Source organism: Ascaphus truei, chromosome 17 (assembly GCF_040206685.1).
Source record: "Ascaphus truei isolate aAscTru1 chromosome 17, aAscTru1.hap1, whole genome shotgun sequence".
In the NCBI taxonomy this organism is placed as follows: Eukaryota; Metazoa; Chordata; class Amphibia; order Anura; family Ascaphidae; genus Ascaphus; species Ascaphus truei.
In genome coordinates this window covers 1,923,683-1,948,764 of record NC_134499.1, presented here as the reverse complement: position 1 = coordinate 1,948,764, position 25,082 = coordinate 1,923,683, and the positions used below count along the sequence as shown (strand labels likewise).

At 44.9% G+C, this 25,082-nt stretch overlaps 2 protein-coding genes across 2 annotated transcripts in view; both read right to left on the bottom strand.

Moving 5' to 3' along the window:
* The window catches only part of TOM1 (target of myb1 membrane trafficking protein), a 117,482-nt gene extending 104,356 nt beyond the window's left edge, over window positions 1–13,126 (bottom strand). Inside the window, exon 1 of the mRNA XM_075573706.1 lies at window positions 12,968–13,126. Coding sequence (XP_075429821.1) covers window positions 12,968–13,019 — 52 coding nt within the window. The 5' untranslated portion in view covers window positions 13,020–13,126. The remainder of the gene's footprint in view (window positions 1–12,967) is intronic.
* A 9,200-nt stretch (window positions 13,127–22,326) lies between these two features.
* On the bottom strand, window positions 22,327–22,698 carry LOC142468437 (uncharacterized). The gene has a single exon (XM_075575046.1). It carries the CDS (start codon window positions 22,696–22,698, stop codon window positions 22,327–22,329), a length of 372 nt encoding a protein of 123 aa, XP_075431161.1.
* Between the last annotated feature and the right edge of the window lie 2,384 nt (window positions 22,699–25,082).

Below are 25,082 nucleotides of genomic sequence, written 5' to 3'. Positions count from 1 at the left end.
AGTTGTAATAAGTGAAAAGAAATGTTCAGGAGAAAGATCTTAAGAGAGATGGGCGTCACCGAGACACCATCTTCATCTATAAAATGGACCATTTCTGAAGTATCAGAAGCATTGTGCCGTTCGTTAAATTAAAGCAGCAACCTCCCCCTACCTAACCCTCCAGGGGCCCCCCAGATCTGAGCTGCGGCATTTCCCGTTCCGGGAACCCATCGGTTCGAGGGATACTTACCGGTAAAAAATCCAGGCGTTACTTCCTGGGTTTTAAAAAATCCCCCGCATGACGCAGCCAATAGGAAGCCGCAATGGATGGTGTTGTGGCTTCCTACTGGCTTGCTTCATGTGGACAAAGTAAGTATCTCTGGAAATAGCGTGGTTCAGCGCTGGGACTTCCAATTTGTACGTGGTGGAAGTACCATCCAGAGCAAATGGCACTCAGTGTGCAAAGGGAAAATTTATACTGTTCAACAGTTCAATGTATGGCATTTTGTACCAATAGGCAAAGTCATTTTAGTAGTGACCAGCTGGTTAATAAAGACAGAGTAAGAGGATATGAAGTCTAGCCAACATCAAGCAGCTGGAAATGCAGATTTGTCTGCAGAAAAGTGATATTGAAACTGTAATGAATGTAAATTTAGCCAAAACAAATAAAGAGAATACACTTCCTAATCGTATGGTAGTCACTTGATTGATTTCACACAGTACATTGCCAAGTAAGGACGTGATTACGGAGGGAAGGAGAAGGCCACTCATACATTACCTAACAGTGAGCTCAACCGTGGTAAGTTTCCAGAGCTCGCACTGCTTCTTAGCATACGATATGATGGCGTACCGTACCCCAAAATATGTAGAGGAAGCAGACTCAACGAGGGAGGTTAGGAAAATACGTCCTCCAGAGAGTAAAGAGGGGGGGGGGAGACCTGGCAACCTTTTTAAGCAAAATAAATGACAAACCATTTGTCACGTACGGCGCACCTGAGGGCACGTGACTTGTATATGGGGAAAGGGTTAATACACAGCTATCTAGCGGACCAACTTTTCACCGTCTGCAAAGGTTCCTCAAAGGAATAAGAACTAGATTGGCCATCACTCGAGTCCAGGCACAAAGTTAATCTTTCCTGTCTTGTCTTCAAATACTTTCCGGGCAAACTACCCGCCTATCTGAACAAGCTCCTCACCCCTACAACACGTAGCACTTATCCGAGATCAGAAAAGACTATTCAGTCCCAAGATTCAACAAGGAATCCGGCCACTCCTCCTCTTACCGCGTACCTCACACCTGGAACAATCTACCAGAGACTCTCAAAGCCGCCACCAGGTTAAGTTCATTCAAGACTTCAGCTGTCTCACATTTGAATCTTGTCTATAACTGTTACATACGCTCATAATCATTCATAATAATAATTACAATTATCTCCAACTGTCCTGAAGTGTCTCTAAATTGAATGTATAACCTCTTCATTTAATGTAACCATGTATTTGTCATCATAACTCTGTAACCAGGACATACCTGAAAACGAGAGGTAATTAAATATTATTTTCTGGAAAACATTTTTATAAATAAATGTAAAAAATCATTAGCAATTTGATCTTAATAATATGTAACATGGAAAACAGAAAATAAAGCTGACGAAAAAAGTAGGTGCACTCATAATAACCAGGAAGTCCGCCACGGGTGCACAGGAATCCCCAAACAGATGGAGGTACAACTAGACACCGGAACTTGATAATCAATTACAGTCAATTTATTTTAAGGAAGACATTTCGGTCTTAACATGGACCTTCATCAAGCTGCTAGCACCGAAACGTCGATCCTCTTAAAATAAAATTGACTTTGATTACCAAGTCCAGTGGAGTGCTAGTCTCCATGTTCTATATTTCCCAAACAGAAAAGAAGTCACAACGCAAAGCATGCCATGAACATTGGTGTGGAAATGGCCAGCATGAAATTCAGTGTGTGGAAATGGCCAGCACACAAGATGCTGGTGTTGTTGAACAATGCCGCATTAGTCGATATGACATTAGTAGCATATCTGGAGAAGCTCTGTTTTCCGATCTAAAGGAGCAATTAGGAAAGTTCCCATTGAACATTACCAACACCATTGGTTGCCATTTTCATGGTACTGCAAACAAGAGTGGGCGCTATGATAACGTACAGGCCCACATTACAAAATGGGTCAGGTAATTGTGTGAGCACCTGGTGTTATGCTCACCGTCTCGATATGGTGTTACTTCAGTAAAGTCTTTATTGGGGATTTTGGAGAAAATGGCTTGCTTTTATTTAGAGTCTTACAAACAATTGTCCGTGTGGATGGAACAGGTCACAAAGCAGGAGAAAAATAAAAAAAACTTGCCAGGCTAAGGGAAATTGGTGATACCTGCAAGTAGAGCAAAGTCAAACCAAGGTCAACAAGGAATTTTTGGGGGTCATCTTGTGGCCAATGTAAAGCACTGTAGAGCACCTTGCTTGGAATACATTTTGCTGTTTGTTAGGTAAGTATTGAGACAAAGTACTTAGTCCTTGGTTGGGCACGATTTGAAACACGTCTCGTTTCTTTATTATGTAGATATTTTAACTCTCAACTCTTATCTTAACTCCACTTTCAGATAATCTGCAGACTCGTGGTGTGGAAATATTACATGGCAAAGGTTGAAATTGCCACGCATAATACAAATAGGTCAGACAACTCCCCCTAATCCACAGGTGCCCGGGGAAAAAAGCACCAATGCAGAAAACCCACATAAGAATTCGTGGATATCCAATATTTTTGTTGAAATTGCACCTTCAGTTGCAAAACTTGTTGATATACTGAATTCATTTATTGGAGAAAAAAAAAGTTCTCTTGAAGGACAGTCTATGGGGTATATTCCCAAAGCCATAAGATTGGTGTTCCAGCGACTGACCTCGCACAAAGGGTGTTCTGTGAGAGAAACGCCGATCTCGCAGCTTTGAGACTATACTTTAAGTGCTAAAATACAAAAACATATACTAGGGAAAAAAACACAGGTTGAAGAAAAGAATATGTATTGAGCTAGCCCCAGGTGAGCGTTTTGAAGAACTTCTAAAAGATTTTGAAATGTAGACTTGCTCTGTAGTATCAGATCAAGCATTGACAACGTTTTCAAACAAGGAAAAAGCTCATTTCAGGATTGAAATCTACTTCAACCCAAATCAAACAGAGCGAAGAACCAACAGAAGCCTTGAGAACGGCTGCTGATCTGGCTGAGGTTGTTATTGTTTCACTACTTCAAGACTTTTGTAGAGAATTATTCAGTGCTTAAAAATCCATGTTCTCCTCAAACAGGGATGGATGATGGATGATGACCAGTGATATGAAAATGGTCTGAGCTGTTGCTACATGCTATTATGATCAGAATTCACACTATGCCGCATATACAAAAAATTTCTGCAGTGTACAACATTCTTCTTCCATTAGCGTGTACGCCTGTATCTAGCGAATGAAGAGTTTTTTCCAGGCTTTAACAAGTGCAAAAATCGTTTCAGATCAACGATCGGCCCAAGAACTGTTAGCATCCTTTCTGTTGCTTAATAGTGAAGACTGCAAGGAATTTCATATTTTATGAGATAAGTGATATCTTTGCAAAAATGGCTTCTCTACGAGACTGATGTTATCAACTTCACCTGTATATTTAAAAAAATTAATGTAATTGGAGGGAAATGAAAAACACTTAGAAATAACTTTCAAACTGAGCTGGATATTTAATCCAAGCATTGAAAGTAATAAATAAAAAAAAAACACCTTTGGGTATCAAGCAACTATGTTCATGTGGTTTTTGTGCGTTATTTATTTGGGTCAAACTTTATCATACCTGAATCAAAATGAACCCATGATGTAGCCACCAAGTTATGGGGTTCAGGCACTCCAGGGGCCCCACGTGGCAGTGGCCACGTCATGGGCTTTTCCAGGTCATTTGGGGGGAGATCTGGTTGGAAGATTTACAGAAAAGGAGACTTCTCATTGGGTTCGAGTCTTCAGTGATGCCGCAATGACACGATTGCTCCCAGGAGCGGTTACATGATCGCGATGTGCCAGGGGACACGGGGCACTAAAAGGCAGGCATGGTAAAAGCCTGGGCGCCTACAATTTGACCTCTGGCACCGACTGACCTATCAGTCACTCCCGTGACTAGCAAGAGAGTGCCCAATCCTGCTTTACTAGCGCGATATCCAAGCAGGGCCGGGAGCGCTATGATCGGCCGCGGTTGTGACAGATAGGTCAGTCACCGTCGTGTACTTCGTGAGGAGACATGGCTGACAGGCGTGAGGGCCGAGGAGAGCTCAAGGTCTCTGCCCGCTCCTGCTCTCAATGGATGTCAGTGTCTAAGGGACGAGTATCAGCGTGCCGTTGTTGTGTCAGATCTCAACCACGTGATGGCTTGGTGTAGTGATCACATGGTCCCGGGCAAGTGCCCCAGTGCGTAAAATAAAAGTTAAGGCTATGCCACTTCTGATCGCGTTCAAGAAAACAAGCATTTATAGCATGACGTACCCTAGTGTCAGCCCTTATGACGTTCAGGGTATGTCTTGGGGCACTCAAAGGTTTAATGTAGCTGTTCCCAATCCTCTCTTCGGGAAGCCCCAGTCACACCAGGTTTCTACAATCACCCAACAGTCTATTCATATGCACATTAGTAATTCCTAAAACCTGGTTTGGACAGGGAAAGATCCCCAGATGCACCAGTCCCATGCTTGGGCAGTAGATTGTCCATACAGGATATAAAGTTGTTACCTTGCCACAGTAACAGCCTTATAGCCAAGTTCTGACACTACAAACCCCTTTCGTCTGGTGTGATTAAGAACAAGTGAATGCTTCTCATCACAAGAAGGTTTCTGAGAGAGAGACACAGTCTGGTTAGTTCTCCTAACTCCTGGATCCAAAACTGTCCTTGTGGGTTAAATCAGGAGAATGGGCGGATGCTGCATATGAAAATTACACAGCAGAAACGAGTCTGGCGTCTGCTCACGGAACATTCCTCACTCCCATTCCATCCTAGATCAGTTATATTCTTAGAGCAGTCCGCAATACAGGGCATACGCTGCAATACATTGACAGCTGGTTGGGCTCTAAAGGAGTCAATAAACCCTAAACCGAGATTTTTTTTTTTTTTTTAAATGCTCGTCTACAACAGCGAGTTCAGCGGACCCCATGACACACCGAAGCCGCGAGACGTTTGGTTAGTAACCCTTTTTATCACGCACGGCTCCGTTCGGAATATGAACAGGGCCAGGACACTCCAACGGGGTTTGTGGATGGGGGACGACTCTTCCCTGCAGACCACGTCCCCGCTCCAGCTTGTAGACGAAAAAGACCACGCTTGGTAGAGTGGACCCCTGCATAGGACAGGGTGCAAAGGTCAGCGCTGACAGCTGAATTCCCCCCCCCCCCCCCCTGCTGCACCCCGAGGTTGAGGCACGAGGAACTGGCTCAATTCTGCTTTGTTCCTCTTGTGACACATCACAGCGGCTGTGTGACTGGTTTTGCAACCTAGATGAGCTTGGCTGAAGCCAACGGTTAAAAAAAAAAAAGAAGAAGAAGAATGACAGCATCAGTGCAGGGAGGGCGAGGCTGAGAATAAGCCCTACGGAACGAATTCCCTGCAGGAGTCCTGCTAGCCTTTCCATGGATTCACTAGCCTGGTGCAGAATGAGCTGTTCTGGCACCAATACCTGGGGGGTGTAATCCTGCACTCGTCCCAAATTGGCTTGCAATTTATTGATGACATTCCACACGTATGCACTTTTGTAACCCAGGCTGTGCTGAAAGCTGTGTTATACGGCAGGCGTAAGCTTATAGGGATCATTGTTAGAATGGATAAGAAGAAAAAAAGTTGACACTGAGCGCTGATTTGCATGTCATTACCCAGAATCCCTGGCTGCAGTGGAAGCATTGCATGCTAAGAGATAATGGGGTAGGGCAGGGTTGCAGACCTGAGACGTGTGAATGGGCTCACACGTGATACTTTTATTTGCTGCACACTGCGGTGGAGGGGTTTTGTCACTTTTTTTTACCCACCATAAGTTATATAATGTGTGTGGTTAGATCAACATAGAAACAAGAAGGATCTTGACCTGTCAAAAACAATTGTATTTTTTTTTTTTAAATAATTTGTAACAGATGATGTGTGCCCGATTGATTAATACACTCAAGAACTTCTGCCATATACATTACCCTATTATTTATATCAAATGTGATTTTTGAATTCCAACACCTTTTACCCCTACAAAAAACAAACAAACCACGGTATGTACAATCACACATACCCCTTTAAATAGCAGCAGCCACTGCTAAAGAGTTTACACTCTACTTTGCACACTGTCAAATGAAGCACTGGAATATCCCACTTCATTGGCAAGCGCTTGGAGAGCTGCGAGTCGGGCCTGTAATCGGACTCCTACGCCCATTAACTGAACACGCACAAAGTCCAAAGGGTTCGTTGGCAGCTGATCAACAGGAACCTGAGCCGGGAGACATTGCACCCTGGCAGTGCCCGCGTGGTCTGGCATCTTACGTGACTGGCAGATCAATACACGATGCAGGGCCTGGATCACAATACCCACAGGCAGAAAGCGGGCAGCGCCGAGCCACTGGGTGACGGTCTGATATCGGACTTCAAGGACCAGCACAGAATAGCTCAATTATCTGCTCAGTATAAACCTGTGACCTTGCTTACAAATGTTTTATAGCGCTGTTTAAACGTGTCTGTCCCTGTAAAGTGTACTAATGGCAGTGACATGGTTAAGGGGTCAGTCCCTCCTAGGGGCAAAGTGTACTAATGGCAGTGACATGGTTAAGGGATCAGTCCCTCCTAGGGGCAAAGTGTACTAATGGCAGTGACATGGTTAATGGGTCAGTCCCTCCTAGGGCAAAGTGTACTAATGGCAGTGACATGGTTAAGGGATCAGTCCCTCCTAGGGGCAAAGTGTACTAATGGCAGTGACATGGTTAAGGGGTCAGTCCCTCCTAGGGGCAAAGTGTACTAATGGCAGTGACATGATTAAGGCAGGGGGGAGGGGAGGGGAGGGGAGGGGGGGGGGAACATTAACATCTGGGTGATTGATGCCTTTTTACCCAAATCGGACACCAGTATTTTTAAATCACTTATTAAAGTTATTATGTAAACACGGAGCCGAGACCTGGGAGGGGTGCGATTGCCTCTGCCTGCTGTCACTGTGTATTCTACAAGAGTTTGCACAGGCAGAGCCCCCGTCTCTCTCCTCCTCCCCTTATTGGCTCTCTGATAAGGACAGGCTAGGATTAGGGGAAAGAAAATATTGGACTGAGAAACACGCCCACCATTCAGGGACCCCGATATGATACAATTTGTAATTAATGACAAACAAAAGAAGCCAAATCTTTGCTTTTAGCACGGTAAGATTAGTTTAAGAAAGACAATTAGCCAGTACATTTGTCCCACAAGGTTCTCTTTAACCCCTACGTGGGCTCCCTCACCTCCTGTGCTGCAGGGGAGTGTGCTGCTGACCTCTGTGGCAGGCAAGAGGTTAAGGGAGCAGTCGCAGCCAAGCTGACATTTCTCTCTCACCCAAACCGGGGCCCCGATGCCGCGGCTTCCTGCAGCTCGCTGGCGCCGCCATGTTTGGAGTCTGGCGACATAGCGGCCATTTTGTGGGTGTCAAACGGCACAAAAAGAAAAAACAAATAAAAGCTACAAATATCTTTGGCCCAAGCTCCGGTAATATTAAGAAATCGCGTTCGCAGGAGGTAGGGCCGCTTTTAAATTAGCGAACACTCACACACTCACACACTCACACACTCACACACTCACACACTCACACACTCACCCCATATGGAGAGTGAACACGTGACAAGAACCCTCCACTGTACAGCTAATGCAAATATCCCATGTCTCAGGCAGGTCACAGCCCTGCCTTTCCCCATTATCTTTTTGCATACAGTGCTACCACTGCCGCCAGGGATTCTGGGTAATGACATGCAAATGAGCACGCTTAAAATGGATAAAAAGCAAAAACTGACAGTGTTAATTTGCATGTCATCACCCAGAATCCCTGGCGGCAGTGAAAGCCGTGTATGCTCAGAGATAATGGGGAAGGGCAGGGCGGCAGACCTGTCTGAGACGTGAATGTGCTCACACGTGGGATTTGTATTTGAGATATCGCTCACACGCAGACACGCGCACAAAGACGCACACTACCCTGTAATAAATGCTGGTTAATGGGTTAATATCCCGTTTTTTATTACGGTAGATCAGGGATTCCCAGAGATTTGGTTGCCTGGCGGATTTTGGAGCACACACACACACACACACACACACACACACACACACACACACACACACACACACACACACACACACACACACACACACACACTGCCCCTATAACACCAGCGCGCCTCACATCACAACCGTTCCATTACGGGAATAAACATTCCATCCACCCGTTCAGCTGCCTTCAAACCACCTTCGAAAATAACCATCCTACATGAGAATAACAACGAGTTCTTTTCTATTCCGTTCTGGTCAAGCAAGGAGGTACTTCTTCATGGAACGCGTGGTGGTGGATTCATGGAACAGCCGCCCAGCAGAGGTGGCAGGGGCTGACACAGTCAGGGAATGCAAGAATGTTTGGAACAGTCTAACAAGGATGAAGTGGGGTTTGAGGTATTACAGCAGACAGGAGAATTTGCAGACCGGGCGAGTCAAGTGGTTCTTATCTGCCATGTCATCACGACCATGTCTCCGCTGGCATCCGGTCGCAGAGAGACCCTCCACCGCTGCGCCAAGGTCATTTAAGGGTTAATTTAGCGGTTAAGGATAGGGGCTTTTAGGGCAAGGGCGTATGGTTTTAGGGAGTGCGTGTAGCATTAGCATTAGGGTTAAGGTTAGAGACTTACCTTGGCGACGAGAGGTCCCGGCGGTGAGGTGAGTGGCAGCGGAACGCTGGCGGAGAATTGGTCGCAGCAAAAACTGCAGCAACCAAATGTCCTAAACCGATATCTAATGGCATCTGCTAATGCCCTTCCTCTTTAGCTCTTTGGCTTATGATAGAAACATTGTGTCAAAAAGATATTGTATCCCCCGCTGCACAAATGTATATGGGATTTATTAACGATGGAACAGTACATACACCCGTAACTAGAACATACACAAATATACTGCAGTTCGGTTAGATTGTTCGAGATTTCCAACACAGATCAAATATATAGCTATCCTATATACTGCAGCGATATCATTATACAATGCATGGTTATTATTATTATCATTTACTCCCTGTAGTCTCCTTATGGGTATTTAATCTGCATTCCTTTGCCAGACATTATTATCTAGATCCAATTGTACTTCCTTACTGTGCCGGTTACAGGACGGACTCTTTGCACACTGTGTTATCGGTTATTAATATGTCCAAAAGGGCAACAAACTCAATATAGTAAATAAAAATGTTTTTTTTTTTTTTTTTTTTTTTAAATGGTAAAAAAGCACTCAGTTTTATTTTTGGAATCACCAGCATTTCACCTATTAACCCTTTTAGGGCCTTGGACGTATCTACTACAGCAGGGGTGGCTAGTTCCAGTCCTCAAGGACCACCGCCAGGTCAGGTTTTCAGGATATCCCTGCTTCAGCACAGGAGGCTCAGTGATTGACTGAGCCGCTGATTGAGCAAGCTGTGCTGAAGCAAGGATATCCTGAAAACCTGTGGCTCTTGAGGACTGGAGTGGGTCACCCCTGTGCTCCCACAAGGGGTTTGGCACCCTGGGTGTCCCATGACACAGTTACGCCCTCCCCACAAAAAAATGCATGTTTTCCTGCGCTCCAACACGATCTCCACTGAACCCAGGCGGGAGCGGGACCTCCTTTCCCCCTCCGCCTGTTTCGTCATCAGTGACGGGAGCGATCATGTGACTGCTCTGGAAAACGTCCACATGATCAAAGGGTTAAACAGGTCACTTTGGTACTAAGTAGGATGGATAACCTTTAACCTTTAGAGGTCGGGGGTGGGGGGGGAGCGGTTGGCGCCCAGATGCTGGAGCACCTTTCCTGAAGCTGGGACTGATTGAGCCACCTGTGCTGAAGCGGAGATATGGGGGCGTGGGGAGGTTTGGGGACTGGAGCTGAGCACCATTGTTCTAAATGACATTGTATATATTGCAATAAATGTATCAACACCTGTTTGCAATACACATTTCATGGCCTGACGCCAAATTACAATGATGTCGGTCAATCCTTTTATGTAGATCCTATAGTTTACATATAGACATACACAATCTTAGCTAATTCAGACCCACAACATTATATATCGGAGAGCCACTAGGAAAGTAACCTCAAGTATAGTACAATAAAACAAAGAGGCCCCAATGCCTGTCCTATATGACAAATGATCTAGTACATTACAGTATGATTTTTATCTCAAAAGTATGGGTCATTTAGTGGAGTCCTTTGGCTTGAAATGATTAGGCCAAAAGATTGAACTAAAGATCGGTGATCGCTCAACCTTGAGTGAAAGATAAGGAAGGTGCACTAGGGGGAAAACTGCATATATAGAACATAAGAAAATATCCCCAAAATAGAAGGGATTAAGGTACAAAAGAGCCCAATTGCAAACATGCTTTACCTTTAGTGTTAGTAAAGATGAGAATGTTATTACCCAAGTGTCTGGGAGATAAAGGTGTAGAGCAGTGTTTTTAAACCGGAGTTCCTAGGAGCCCTTGGGTTCCACGGGCTTCCCTGCAATTCTCAGATCATTTGAAAATGCTGCCAAATATTGAAGAATGTACAATGCATCTGATCTCAGATGCGCTATTAGAGAGGGTTGGGGTTCCTTACAATGCATCTGATCTCAGACGCGCTATTAGAGAGGGTTGGGGTTCCTTACAATGCATCTGATCTCAGACGCGCTATTAGAGAGGGTTGGGGTTCCTTACAATGCATCTGATCTCAGACGCGCTATTAGAGAGGGTTGGGGTTCCTTACAATGCATCTGATCTCAGACACGCTATTAGAGAGGGTTGGGGTTCCTTACAATGCATGTGATCTCAGACATGCTATTAGAGGGTTGGTGTTTCACAATATAACTATAGGGTTCTTTAACCAAAAAATGGTTAACAAACACTGGTGTAGAGTAGAATAGTATGCAGTAGGGCCCCACTTTACAGCGTTCCGCTCATACAGCGTTTCCCAATGTATACCCATATTCATTAAGTTCGGCGTTTGTTCCGTTTTTACGGCATGACGTGCAAAGCAGCCGAGTATCCGGCTGTCACTAAACAACAGGTTTAGTGCGTGCGCAAGTTCTTGTCAGATGCCATTTGTCAGCTAAAGAGTCGGTTTACAGCTCTGCGTCTCTGTTTTCAAAGGAACAATACAGTACAGTAGGGCCCCGCTTTGCGGCAATTTCCGCTTTACGGCGGCAGCCTGGAGCCCGCCGTTTGAGCGGGGCCCTACTGTATAACAAAACAACAAACATAACATCAGCACTCCTGTATTATACTCAACGTCAGTGAATAAGGTAAACGGTACAGCAGGGGAAAACAAAATTGGGCAGGTCATACTAGTATGATAATGAATACAGGCATACCCCGCATTAACGTACGCAATGGGACCGGAGCATGTATGTAAAGCGAAAATGTACTTAAGTGGGAAAAAGGTAGTGCTTCACTTTATCGATGCATGTACTGTACGGCAATCATCATATACGTGAATAACTGATGTAAATAACGCATTTGTAGCAGGCTCTATAGTCTCCCCGCTTGCGCACAGCTTCGGTGCAGGTAGGGAGCCGGTATTGCTGCTCAGGACATGCTGACAGGCGCATGCGCGAGCTGCCGTTTGCCTATTGGGCGATATGTCCTTACTCGCGAGTGTACTTAAAGTGAGTGTCCTTAAACCGGGGTATGCCTGTAGTAGTATAGCAACAACCGTCAATATTTACAAAATTTCCAGTGTAACTTGTAGGGCGATTTTACCAGCTCTGTGAATTGATACTAGTGAATCAAGAACACAATTGAATCTATCTGGAAGTCTCACTGAATCACTCAGGGTAGCGAGTGCAGAAAAAAATATATATAACAAAAAAAACATAGCAATTAACTAAATCATTTTGTCAAATTGGATGTGCATTGCGGCTTTTGTAGGATCCTATACTTTACACCGAGATTTTGAGAGGGGGTTGTTCTATAGATCTTCTCTTTTTTGGGGGGGGGGGGGGGGGGGGGTGAGAGATCAAAGAAAAAACTTTATTTCTTTATGTAAATCTGAATGATTTATTGCAGTTTGGATACAAATTGATTTATCTTTGTTTAGTATTCTGGCACCTTCCCCCCTGCAAACTGCCATTTGTACCATGTTAGGGTTCCATTAGAAAAAAAAAAGAGGGTAACCTGCTTTTAGCCATCACTTTGTTCTGAGATGTAGAATACAAGGCACAAGTGTATGTCATAGTGATTATTACATGACATGGGAGTATTAACTCATTAACACCAATGTGTAACCGGAACACCTATCCACAGAATCCCAGAACTTTCACAACCCCAGCAAAAACCCAAACTGAGGTGGAAATGCAGGGGGTTAGATTACCAAATGGTGCCACCCAGTATAACACTGCACAGGAGGTAGCCCCACTGATTGTGGCAGTGTTGAATGGGTTAATGGGAGTGGCAGCATGTTCAAACCCCCAGGAGAGGCTCATTATAAAGCAGCTCATCAGAATACGAGACCACGCCCCTGCAGCAGGTCTTCTCTGCTCCCATTGGCCAGCTGCCGAGCCTAACAAAGCAACCTCTACGCTAATTGGGTGGCCGCTGACCCCCTCTTCCACACCATTGGCGGAGGCAACAGGACGCCGCGCGTTGATTGGCTAACATCAGAGATTAGGCAACTTTCCATTGGCTGAAGTGTTGCGAGTGGGGGGAGTAGATGAGGGTGGTCGCATAAACCGGTTTAGCGGCTTAATTCCTCCCGGGTATGGAGGACTCACCGATCCGCTGCCCCACCGGGGTGCCGAAAGCGTTGCCCAGCAGGAAGTCCATGGCGCGAGCCGCCTCCGCCGTTCCTTACCAACCAACGCCTCTGCCGCGAGACGCGCCCGCGTGACCCAGCCTCGCTCTGACAGCCACACCCCCAATACCGCACGTCACCAATACCACGCCTATCTCACCGCTAGAGGGTCACGCCCACCCGGAAGCACGTGCTGATGTCAGGGGCTCAGTCAGCTGAGAGCTGTCAGGAGCCCTGAGCACTCATAGTTCAGTTCCCAAGGGGGGGGGAAGGACACTGACTCAGGGCAACACATGCCTAAGCAAGCTGTATCAGTGATCATTAAGGCTGGGGTAATAGGTTGAATTAATTGGATGAAGTATAAATAAATCAAAGAAATCCCAACGTAGAATGGTACCCCCTCACCCCTTCCCAGAACTGAACTTCATGTGTACAGCCTGTGCCATTATTTAGCGCTGAGGTGCCCTGCTTGCAGGGTATAAAGGGTTACAACGGCTGATCAGCGGTCACTGGGAACTCCTGAGCTAGGTCCCCCTGGCAGCAAAGGGGTTAACACCCAGCACACACCACGGTGAAACAGTTTTGCTGAAATAATATATTTTCTTCCCCTTTGGGATAATTAAAGATGACTGTCATCGTTATCTTATTCTAACAGAAGCAGAGTGTTGTATGTTCTGTTATATTTGTTAGTTGGATTGAGTCGGTGTTTAGGCCTAAACAGGCAAAATGTATTTTGCATAAGAGGAGGCTCTGAGTAAAGACACTGACACTTTTTGAATCAGGAATCTGAATTAATTCCCAGTGTCCGCTGCTTGGGAGAGTCACTTTATCTCCCTGTGCCTCAGGCACCAAAAACATAGATTGTAAGCTCCTCGGGGCAGGGGCTGTGTCTGTAACTATCCCATGGGCTGCGTACTGCGTGCTGTACTGTAACTGTGACACGCTTGGAGTTTCCTTGGGAGAAAAGCGCTATATGAAATAAAGTCATTACATTTAAAAACAAAAAACAAAGCAGGGTCCTGACTGAGTGAATGTAACTATGTTGGTCAGTTAGATTGTAAAATCTTAAAGCAGCAGTACCAGCTGCCGTTTTTTTAAATTATTATTTAACATGTTTCCCTTTGATATGTGCATCAATATCCAACTTGTAGAATGACTCAACGCTCAACCTATTACATAGAAATAGTAAATTAAGGTGCAATGGGATATAGACATATATGAAAAACAAAAGTTAGCTTTAGTGGATTTCATAGTTTTTTGACCGAGTTATAATTCTACTTCAGTCAGCTACTATTCATCATGAGCCGCCCAATTCGGGATTTTAACCTTGATGTGCTATGTCTATATTTTAACGTCATCGCTGTTGATTAATAACAATAAAACTTTATTGGTTTTGGTTGGTGAAATTTATACTCACTTTAATGTGGCATTTGGTAGGGAGTAATTTAACTCCTCTAGTGGGACAATAGATATCCCAGACTACTATCGTTTACTGATATGTGCATCAATACAATCCACACAATAACTAATTAGCTAAATTGCCGATCGATCGTCGAAGATTCAGCTCGGGGTTTCACTAAATGGCTGTCAGAGCAGCAGAAGAAGCAAAGTTCTGTGGGGAAGATCATGTGACCAGGCAGTCACTAGATACATTTGGTGCACTGCTAGAGAGAGGGCAGGGCTCAAAAAGGGGTGTGCCAGAGCCTGTTTCAGAAGAGGAAGGGGGTGTGACTTTGTAAATGGTTGATATAGAAACAAAAAATGCTTGTTACATTATAATACCTTAAAAACGTAATTCAGAGTTGATTTAAAAAATTGCTACAAGTATTTTCTCGTAGTACAAAGGGTATCAAAGTGGAGATTCAGATATATCTGATGTGGAAAGTACCTCTCATTCAGTCTCATTTGTCAATGTAGGTGACCATTCAAGACAACATTCATGAAGTTCTTTAAACACTAATGGAAAGGAGGGACAAATACGAGGAGGACAACAAACACAATCAGATCCGGTTTTCAGGAGCCCAAAGTCCAATCAACAGCAACAGTCAAAAAAAATTCCCTTTTTTCCCAAGCAACGGAAGGGAACCAGAAGGGGGGAGACGGAGGCAAAATGCCAACCAAAAGAAAGAAGAACTCTTGATCAATAATGTAATGAATACAGTATATCCGGATTTGAACTAACGGCTCCAGAAATTTCCCTACTCAATAAAGGTTTAAAGTATTCACCAACGATGGACTTCGACCTATTTGGTTCTGTTATTGACGTACTGTACACAAGCTCGCAAGGAAGTTGACATTAAAAAGCTTTTTCCATAGATCAGACAATGTTGAGGAGTTGATGAGACCTGAGAGTTTAATTCCGGATTAAGAATCTGATTCTGTCCACCTACCATTTTCACCACCCCTTCCTCCCCCGCTCTATTTTTTCCCCTAGAGATACATTACATACATTCAAAGATTTTTGCATGCTTAGGGATATGGAGGAACTTTGGGATGATCCCACCCAGACTTCATCTGCCCCTGGATTTAGTGAATGGAATTCAAGGTTGAAGGGAAAATCAATTTTTTATCCCACACATGTGAAGGGACATTACCTAACAATGTTCGAGAAAATTTGAGATCTACGTTTACTAGCGCAGAGTTTTTCTTTTTCTTACATTAATCACAACAATCTGAGCAGAGATGAGAAAATGGCGATTGAGACTTTGCAGAAGGACACTGCAATAGTCATTAAGAATGCTGACAAAGGAGACGAGGTGGTGGTTCAGAGTAGAATGGACTCTCTTAAGGAGGCCTTACGCCAACTTGATGATGTGTCCTTCTACTCGGAACTACTATCAGACCCCACCAGTGAATTTTTGAGGATGTTTATGGATCTCATTGACCAAGGCACTGAACTTAAGGTTCTGCCTAAAGAGAAAATTAGATTTATAGTTAATCCCTGTCCGGTTAATCCCAATCTTTCACCATCTCCCAAAGATCCATAAGACATTGGTCGGCCTTCCTGGCCGACCAGTTGTCTCAAGTATTGGATCTTTAGGAGATGGACTTTCTCGTTATGTCAACTGTTACCTACAGCCTTATGTTAGAAATCTTCCTTCATTTATATTGGACTCAGGAGACTTACTTGCACAACTTGGAAATGTCCGATGGGGTAAACAATATATCCGGGTCACCCTTGACGTGACGTCTCTTTACTCAATCATTCATCATGACCTGAGGTTGGCAGCTGTCCGTCACTTTTTGGAGGGTCCAGATACCGTAGTTCACTGTTACAAACCACTTTTATTTTTGATTCTATTCTGTTTTTACTCATGCACAATTATTATTTTTTGATCTCAAATTGTACTTACAACAACAAGGCACTGCAAAGGGGACAAGATTTGCCCCTTCTTATGCACACTTGTTTATGGGGTGGTGGGAAGCACAGTTTATTTTTGGGAGCACTAATTGTAGAGGGAGAGGGGTGTTGGCCCGGTATTAAAGGGGTTGCACCCCATATGGCCACCCCCTGACCTCACCAGGGAGGCAAGGGGTTAACTGGACTGCGGTCCAGGAATGTGACTTACACCTTGTCATGTCAGGAAACTGTATGTTCCCCTGTTCCCATGTTTCACTATAATGTCAGTGTCTGCACCACAATGGGGATTTAGTGACAAACTGTGATTTATTTTACAGTGGAGAATTTTGTGTTAAAGTATGAAACGGTTTAAGTGGTATTTGTGTATCTCTGGTTCTGAAGGTCGCAGCAGGCTGAAACTTGGATCATATGATGTCCCAGTTCCGGCATTAAGATCTGGAAAGTTTGGACCCGCTGGACCTAACGGAACCGGATATTTTAATATGTCTGTGTTTTAACTTTAATATTGTATTTCAAGGCGGGGATAAAAACCCACGCAGATTCCTTCACACAAAGGAATGCAAATGGTCAGGGGGGCGACTCAAAGTCTAGGAACCAAGTACTGATCAAAAGACTCTGCCACTCTAACTGTTTACCTGAGGGCGGAGAAGCATCAAACTGGAGTGGTTTGTAAGTGTTATATCTACACCTACAAACAATGAAGATCCTGCCAGATACTTCATCTGGTAGACTGGTCGTCGCCCCCGATTTAATTATGGGGCTACAGAAATAAGACCCTCAGAGTCCCAGTACGCATTGGCTAACTAGCTGGGGGGCATTGGTTAAACTGTGTTTCCACGTTAGGGATTGGATACAGATAATTGTTCACCAATAGTCTGTATTCAATGTTAAGAATAGGGTTACAAAGGTATATAAACTGTGTCAACCCTACAGTTCTTGTAGTTCTTCTGATTTCATCTTGAATGTCACCGGATTGCTGGAGAATTGCTTGCTGATACTTCTCCATTCCCCAACCCTAAGTAAGTGTTACCTTCTTGCCTGTTAATTGTACTATATTGCTGTGTTCACCTTTTTAAGGAATAAATATATTTTATTATATCTAAGCCTCGTTCAGTTCAACCCAGATATTTGGTGTTCATTATATCTTGTCATAAGTTACCGTGACACTAATCACTTTAGACACAATATAATTTTTTATAAAACGATATACCCACCCCCCTGCATCTCACATCACCCACATATACATCTCTGTAACGCTTGCACTACCCACGAGCAAGACAGGACCCGGTACTGAGGTGGGGAAGTATAGAACCACGCACCTACAGCAGCTGTAGCGTGCCTAGTAGGCGGATTGTCAACATTGCCGGGTCTGGGTTGGAGAGAGCGGGTTAGTCCAGATTCTTGCCAAGGTCTTGGGATGGAGAGGTCAGAATAGTGGAAGTCCGTTAAGCCGTGGTCTGGGATTGGAGATATCAGAATCGTAGAAGTCCATAAAGCCGTGTTCTGGGTTGGAGAGATACACGTAGTCGAGGGTAAGCCGGGGTCGATATCCAGAGGTGGTTCAGTAGTCAAGCCGGGTCGGTACACATTGAATCCAAAAACTGCGAGAGAAAGCGAGACGAGCAAGGAACAACAGATGCAGGAGCACAAGGCTACAACAAGTTATGGTAAACACTAGGGTAGAGTGGGGGGTGGGGAAGGGAAAGAGAACCCTCGCAACTGCTAAATCTATATTCTCCGAGGTGCTGCTATCTGGGGTGAATAATGAATTGATACTGTGGGTAGAATAGAACCCCAATGGAGAGCACTCTGCAGACGCACAATATACAGGGGACAGGAATAGGGGTGTATATAATGATGAGTGAATTGTGCACATTAAAACACTTTATTAGAGTCTTGACTCAATGTTAAAATACAGACGCTAAATACCAAAATAAATGAGACTCATGTGAGCCAGAAAAGCGCAGCGAAAGTAAAATATATGTACCAGGTCTCACGTGTGGAGTGTAAGCTAATATCCCTGATGATATGTGCGGGTTACAGCTAAGTGGTATCAAACCCCATTGGAATCTGTGAGTGTAGTGTTCAAACACAGACACAGCCACTAGTGGCTATATATATACACGTACCGGGTAGTGGTATGTGTGATAGTAGTCTTAATCACACAGTATACACAAGTAGGTACATCAAGTGGGTGTGATAATAGTCTTAATCACACAATATACACAGGTAGGTACACCAGGTGGGTGTACATATAGTATACACGGTGGAGTATGGCAGGTAAGTATATCTGCTTCTGTGCTCACACAGGGGTAGACCATTCAAGTCAGGAGCTCAAGGTGGTCATGGATATATATTGGTCACACAATATGTGCAGATAATAACACCAGATATATATTTCTGCAGTATGCACATATGAGCACTTTAGGTGAGTGTTTAACCCTCTGTGTTCCTGATCAGCAGGTCACTGCTGTGTTGCCTGTGTAGTGCTGCAAGTCTAAGTACTGCAGCAATATTAAGAGCACTCACACATACTCTCTGACCACTACCATTTTGCAGCTGTCATAGAAGGTGTATCTGCAACAAATTAGGAGGTCGTTCATCCAATGGGTGGAAAAAATTTAAAATTGTAGTACACAAGTAGTGTCTACATACACTCAGAACCATAAAAACGTGAGGAACTGGTCACATAAAAAACGGACAGAGATCGTGGTAATGCTCAGTGGCTATGCATACATAGGCTAATGCTCCGTTGCTCAATAAACGCACAGTCAGTGACAGTGACAGTGACGTCATCACGTCAAGGGGGCGGGACTAACGCTCGTGATCGGAGCGTGTCCTGTACCCAAACTAACTCCCATACAGAGAGTTAGCATGGTATACTTTATCTCAACCTAATTTACACGAGCAGAGACTGTGCGTTTATTGAGCAACGGAGCATTAGCCTATGTATGCATAGCCACTGAGCATTACCACGATCTCTGTCCGTTTTTTATGTGACCAGTTCCTCACGTTTTTATGGTTCTGAGTGTATGTAGACACTACTTGTGTACTACAATTTTTATTTTTTCCACCCATTGGATGAACGACCTCCTAATTTGTTGCAGATACACCTTCTATGACAGCTGCAAAATGGTAGTGGTCAGAGAGTATGTGTGAGTGCTCTTAATATTGCTGCAGTACTTAGACTTGCAGCACTACACAGGCAACATAGCAGTGACCTGCTGATCAGGAACACAGAGGGTTAAACACTCACCTAAAGTGCTCATATGTGCATACTGCAGAAATATATATCTGGTGTTATTATCTGCACATATTGTGTGACCAATATATATCCATGACCACCTTGAGCTCCTGACTTGAATGGTCTACCCCTGTGTGAGCACAGAAGCAGATATACTTACCTGCCATACTCCACCGTGTATACTATATGTACACCCACCTGGTGTACCTACCTGTGTATATTGTGTGATTAAGACTATTATCACACCCACTTGATGTACCTACTTGTGTATACTGTGTGATTAAGACTACTATCACACATACCACTACCCGGTACGTGTATATATATAGCCACTAGTGGCTGTGTCTGTGTTTGAACACTACACTCACAGATTCCAATGGGGTTTGATACCACTTAGCTGTAACCCGCACATATCATCAGGGATATTAGCTTACACTCCACACGTGAGACCTGGTACATATATTTTACTTTCGCTGCGCTTTTCTGGCTCATATGAGTCTCATTTATTTTGGTATTTAGAGTCTGTATTTTAACATTGAGTCAAGACTCTAATAAAGTGTTTTAATGTGCACAATTCACTCATCATTATATACACCCCTATTCCTGTCCCCTGTATATTGTGCGTCTGCAGAGTGCTCTCCATTGGGGTTCTATTCTACCCACAGTATCAATACAACAAGTTATGCTCAGCAATGACTCTGAGCATGAGTAGGGTATAAGTAGCTGGCGTGGGCCAATAGGACAGGAGGCGGAGCGGAGGTATAGCCCCAGCAGGAGCCGCGATAGGCTGCAGTAGACAAGTGGCATATGATTAGTTGCCTCACAGCTGGGGAGCGGTGCACGACGTCACATGAGCGCGCCATGCATAAGAGAAGCGCAGCACATCCGAGGGGGCAGAGCTAAGCTCCGTGGTAGCGCAAGAAGAGCTGTGCGTGCTCTGTAAGCAGAGCGGGGTTGCGCGCACATGCTGGTGTCAGAGTGAAGGTCCTCAGGATGATTCCCATAAGGCTTGTGCGGGAACCTGGTGTGGAACCGCCTCAACAAGTCGGGAGCGCGAATTTGATGAAGAGGTATCCATGAGTGTTGCTCCGGTCCAAAGCCTTTCCAGTGTATGAGGAATTGGACAACTCTGGAGTAACTAGAATCAAATTCTTCTTGACCCTGTACGATGACAGGTGGAGGTTTGGGCGCGATGTCAGGGAACTGCGAACGTTGAAAAACAGGTTTTAACAATGAGACGTGGAAGACTGCCAAGATTCTCATAGACTGAGGCAGTTGCAAGCGGTAAGCCACGGGATTGACCTGTTCGAGAATGATAAATGGACCCAGGAATCTTGGAGCCAGTTTCAGTGTAGTTGTCTTCAATCTTATGTTCTTGGATGAAAGTCACACTTTGTCTCCTGGCCTAAACTTGGGTGCCTTACGGCGATGGCGATCCGCCTGTGTCTTTTTTCTGAGTACTGCTTCCTGTAGAGTCTTTTGGATCTTCTTCCAAGAATTTTGGAGCACGTTTACTCTGGAATCTGCTGCTGGGACTCCGGAAGGATTGGAAGAAATAGGAAGACGAGCTGGATGGAACCCATAATTTATAAAAAAAAAAAAGGGTGATTCTTGGGTGGACTCGTTTCTGAGGGAGTTATGGGCAAATTCGGCCCATGGGAGTAGTTCCACCCAGTTATCCTGTGCCTCAGAGATAAAGCATCGCAGATATTGCTCTAATGACTGGTTTGTTCTTTCGGTCTGTCCGTTGGTCTGGGGATGGTACCCAGAAGAAAAAAGAAGAGTGATATCCAACCTTTGAGCAAAGGCCCGCCAAAACTTCGAGACAAACTGTGATCCCCGGTCGGATACAATAGAGAGTGGAACTCCGTGAATACGAAATATTTCTTTGATATAAATTTCTGCTAGAGTGGCAGAATTTGGAAGACCCTTGAGGGGAATGAAATGGGCCTGTTTGGAAAACCTATCAACAATAAGAGAATAGTATTCATCCCACCAGAGACAGGAAGCTCGACAATAAAGTCCATTGAGAGGTGGGTCCACGGTCGGTCAGGTATGGGTAAGGGGCGAAGCAGACCAGACGGCTTATTGCGGGCACAGGTGGAACATGAGCTGATGAATTCTTTGATATCCTTAAGCATATTGGGCCACCAAAAGGTGAGTCTGATTAGATAGGAGGTTCTCTTTGTACCAGGGTGCGCGGCAGACTTAGAGGAGTGACCCCACTCAAGGATCTTCTGCTGAATTTGAGGTGCAGCATACAAGCAGCCCTCCGGCACCGCTATACCCTCGGGAATGAGCGTCTGAGTCTCCAGGATCTTGTCCAGTACGTCGAAAGAGTTAGCCGAGATGACATATTTGGCGGGTAAGATGGTCTCAGGAATGTCTTCGTATTTGTCTTCACTGACGAATTGACGGGATAAGGTGTCGGCCTTTAGATTCTTGGTACCAGGAATGTAGGAAATGATGTAGTTGAATCTGGAAAAGAACAGCGCCTAGCAAGCCTGGCAGGAACCGAGACGACGATGTATAAGAGATTTTTATGGTCCGTTTGGATTGAAATCGGGTTTTCAGTGCCCTCCAGGAGGTGTCTCCACTCTTGCACAGCAAGATTGATGGCCAAGAGTTCTCTGTTGCCAACATCGTAGTTTTGCTCCATGGGAGAGAATTTCTTTGAGAAAAACCCACAGGGGTGTAGCTTATCCTGGGGAAACTGTCTCTGTGAGAGTACGGCTCAAGCTCCAATATCCGAGGCGTCTACTTCCAAAGTGAAAGGAAGTTTAGGGTCCGGATGACGTAAGATGGGAGTGGAGACGAATGCCTTTTTGAGAGTTTCAAAGTCCTGGCATGCTTCAGGAGACCAGGAAGAAGTATCCGCATCTTTCTTAGTCAGAGCGGTGATGGGAGCCACTGTGGCGGAAAAATTACGAATACATTTACGATAATAATTGGCGAAGCCAAGGAACCGCAGAATCGCCTTGAGAGAAGTGGGTTGGGCCCAATCTACAACTGCCTTGAGTTTATCGGGATCCATGGAGAAGCCCTTGTCAGAGATCATGTAGCCTAAGAAGGAAGTGGAAGTTTGATGGAAAATACTTTTCTCCATCTTGGTTCTCGCGAAGATGGGAGAGAAATAATTTGGTGTGCTGGATATGTTCGGATAGAGATTTAGAAAAAATAAGAATATCATTGAGGTAGACAATTACAAAAGTGTTGAGGACATCCTGAAAAATATCATTCACGAATTCTTGAAAGACAGCTGGGGCATAACAGAGCCCAAAAGGCATGACCAAATATTCGTAATGGCCGTCTCTCGTATTGAAGGCCGTCTTCCATTCGTCCCCTTGTCGTAAGAGATTGTAGGCCCCACGGTGATCGAGTTTAGAAAAAATGGAAGAACCTTGTAGATGATCAAACAGTTCTGAAATGAGCAGCAAGGGGTAACGGTTCTTCAGGGTTATTTTGTTAAGACTGTTGTGGCTGGCGGTTTTACTACCCACCACCAGTACACACTCAAGTGTACCGTTCCTGCTTATTTCCGATCGTTTCTATGCTATCAAAAACGGACAGGCATCCTAAGGACACCTATTGAAGGCCCCGGTTCCTGCACATGTGTGCTACACTCTGCACCACGCTACCACACGTGGAGGACAGGAGAGTGAACAGAGACAGCCCCAGCGCGCGGGTCTGATCTCTCAGAACTGAGATTACCCTTCATACTTCCTATGTGATGCCCTACTCCTGTGATAGACACCAGAATCGGGGATTATTAAAGAAATTTTATATGTAAGTTACTAATTTTATTATTTGTTGCTAATACAATATCTATCTCTCATCTTGGTGCGCTTTTGTGTTTCTTGTTTTGCTTATTTTGTTAAGACCTCTATAGTCTATGCATTGGCGGAGAGAGCCATCTTTCTTCTTAACAAAAAAGAACCCAGCCCCAGCTGGACAGGAAGAAGTCCTAATAAAGCCTCTCTTTAAGTTTCCTGATTATACTCAGACATAGCTTTAGTCTCTGGAAGAGACAAAGGATAAGATCTACCTTTAGGAAGGATGGCACGGGGCAGAAGATCGATAGGGCAATCATAAGGACAGTGAGGGGGAAGAATTTCAGAACAGACTTTATCAAAGACGTCAATGAAATCTGCATATACTTCAGGAAGCATGGGTTTGGCAGGACACTGGTCTCTACACCAGCGATAAGTTGCACCGGGGGAACAGGAGTAACTTCAGAAGCAACACCCCATTGTATAGGTTTCTTGTCTGTCCAGTATATAAGCGGGTTGAGTTGTTGGAGCCAAGGGAGGCCCACAATTTCCTGTACGGAGGGTAAGTGGATAACGTCCAGTGAGATCTCCTCCTTGTGACCGTCAATAGTGGAGAGAGTAAGAGTAGGAGTTTCCAATGAGATAAAGGCTGGCTGAAGAGGACGTCCGTCGATAGCCTACAGAACCACAGGCACCGAATTCTTGACCAGAGGAATCTTATGTTTAGTAGCAAAATCTTGATCCACAAAATTTCCCCCAGACCCGGAATCGATGAAGGCAGAGGCAGGAGTTAGAAAGCCAGGACCCTCAAGGAAGATTGAAAGCATGACCCTCGTAGGCAGACCTTTCTTAGTAGAAGGGGAAGAGGAAATGGTACCCAATGAGACCCCCGCATACCTCATTAGGTGTTGGCGTTTCCCGGCTTCGTGGGACAGTGAAGCACCAGGTGACCCGACAGTCCGCAGTAGAGACATCATCCCCCAGTCCTCCGACATTGTTTCTTTGAAGGGGAAAGTTGGTGACTTCCCAACTGCATAGGTTCCGGATCCTCAAGAGCTGGGAGAATGGCAGGAGATAGATTGGAGATAGGAGCAAACGAAGTGTGAGAACGTGAGTGATGGCGTTCAAGCCTCCTTTCCTGAAGGCGTTGTTCCACTCTAATACATACGGCAATAAGATCCTCAAGCATCATGGATCTTTCCTGAGCAGCCAATTCATTCTTTAATGTGTCTGAGAGATCCTGCCAGAAGGCTGCTGATAAGGCCTCATCATTCCAGCCCGTCTGCGCAGCAATGGTCCGAAATTCAAGAGCGTATCTTGCAACCGATCTGTGACCCTGTGAAATGTGAAACAATGAAGAGGCAGCAGTAATCTTACGGCCAGGGGTTTCGAAGACCTGCTTAAATTCTTTCTTGAAGCGTGGGAAATCTTGGATAAGCTCACGTCTCTGTTCCCAGATGTGGGATGCCCACGCCAAGGCGTCTCCGGTTAATAGAGCGATAATATACGCCACCCTAGATCTATCAGAAGGGAAGCGGGAAGGGGGTTAACTCGAACTGTATGTCACATTGGTTGAGGAAACCTCGGCTTCCATGGGGATCTCCTGCATAGCGATTGGGAGTGGGGAGACGTGGCTCAAGAGAGAGAGAAGCTTCAGGGGAAGGAACAGACAGAGTAGCAGGCCTATAAATTCTGGATTGGAATTGATGTAGAGAAACTG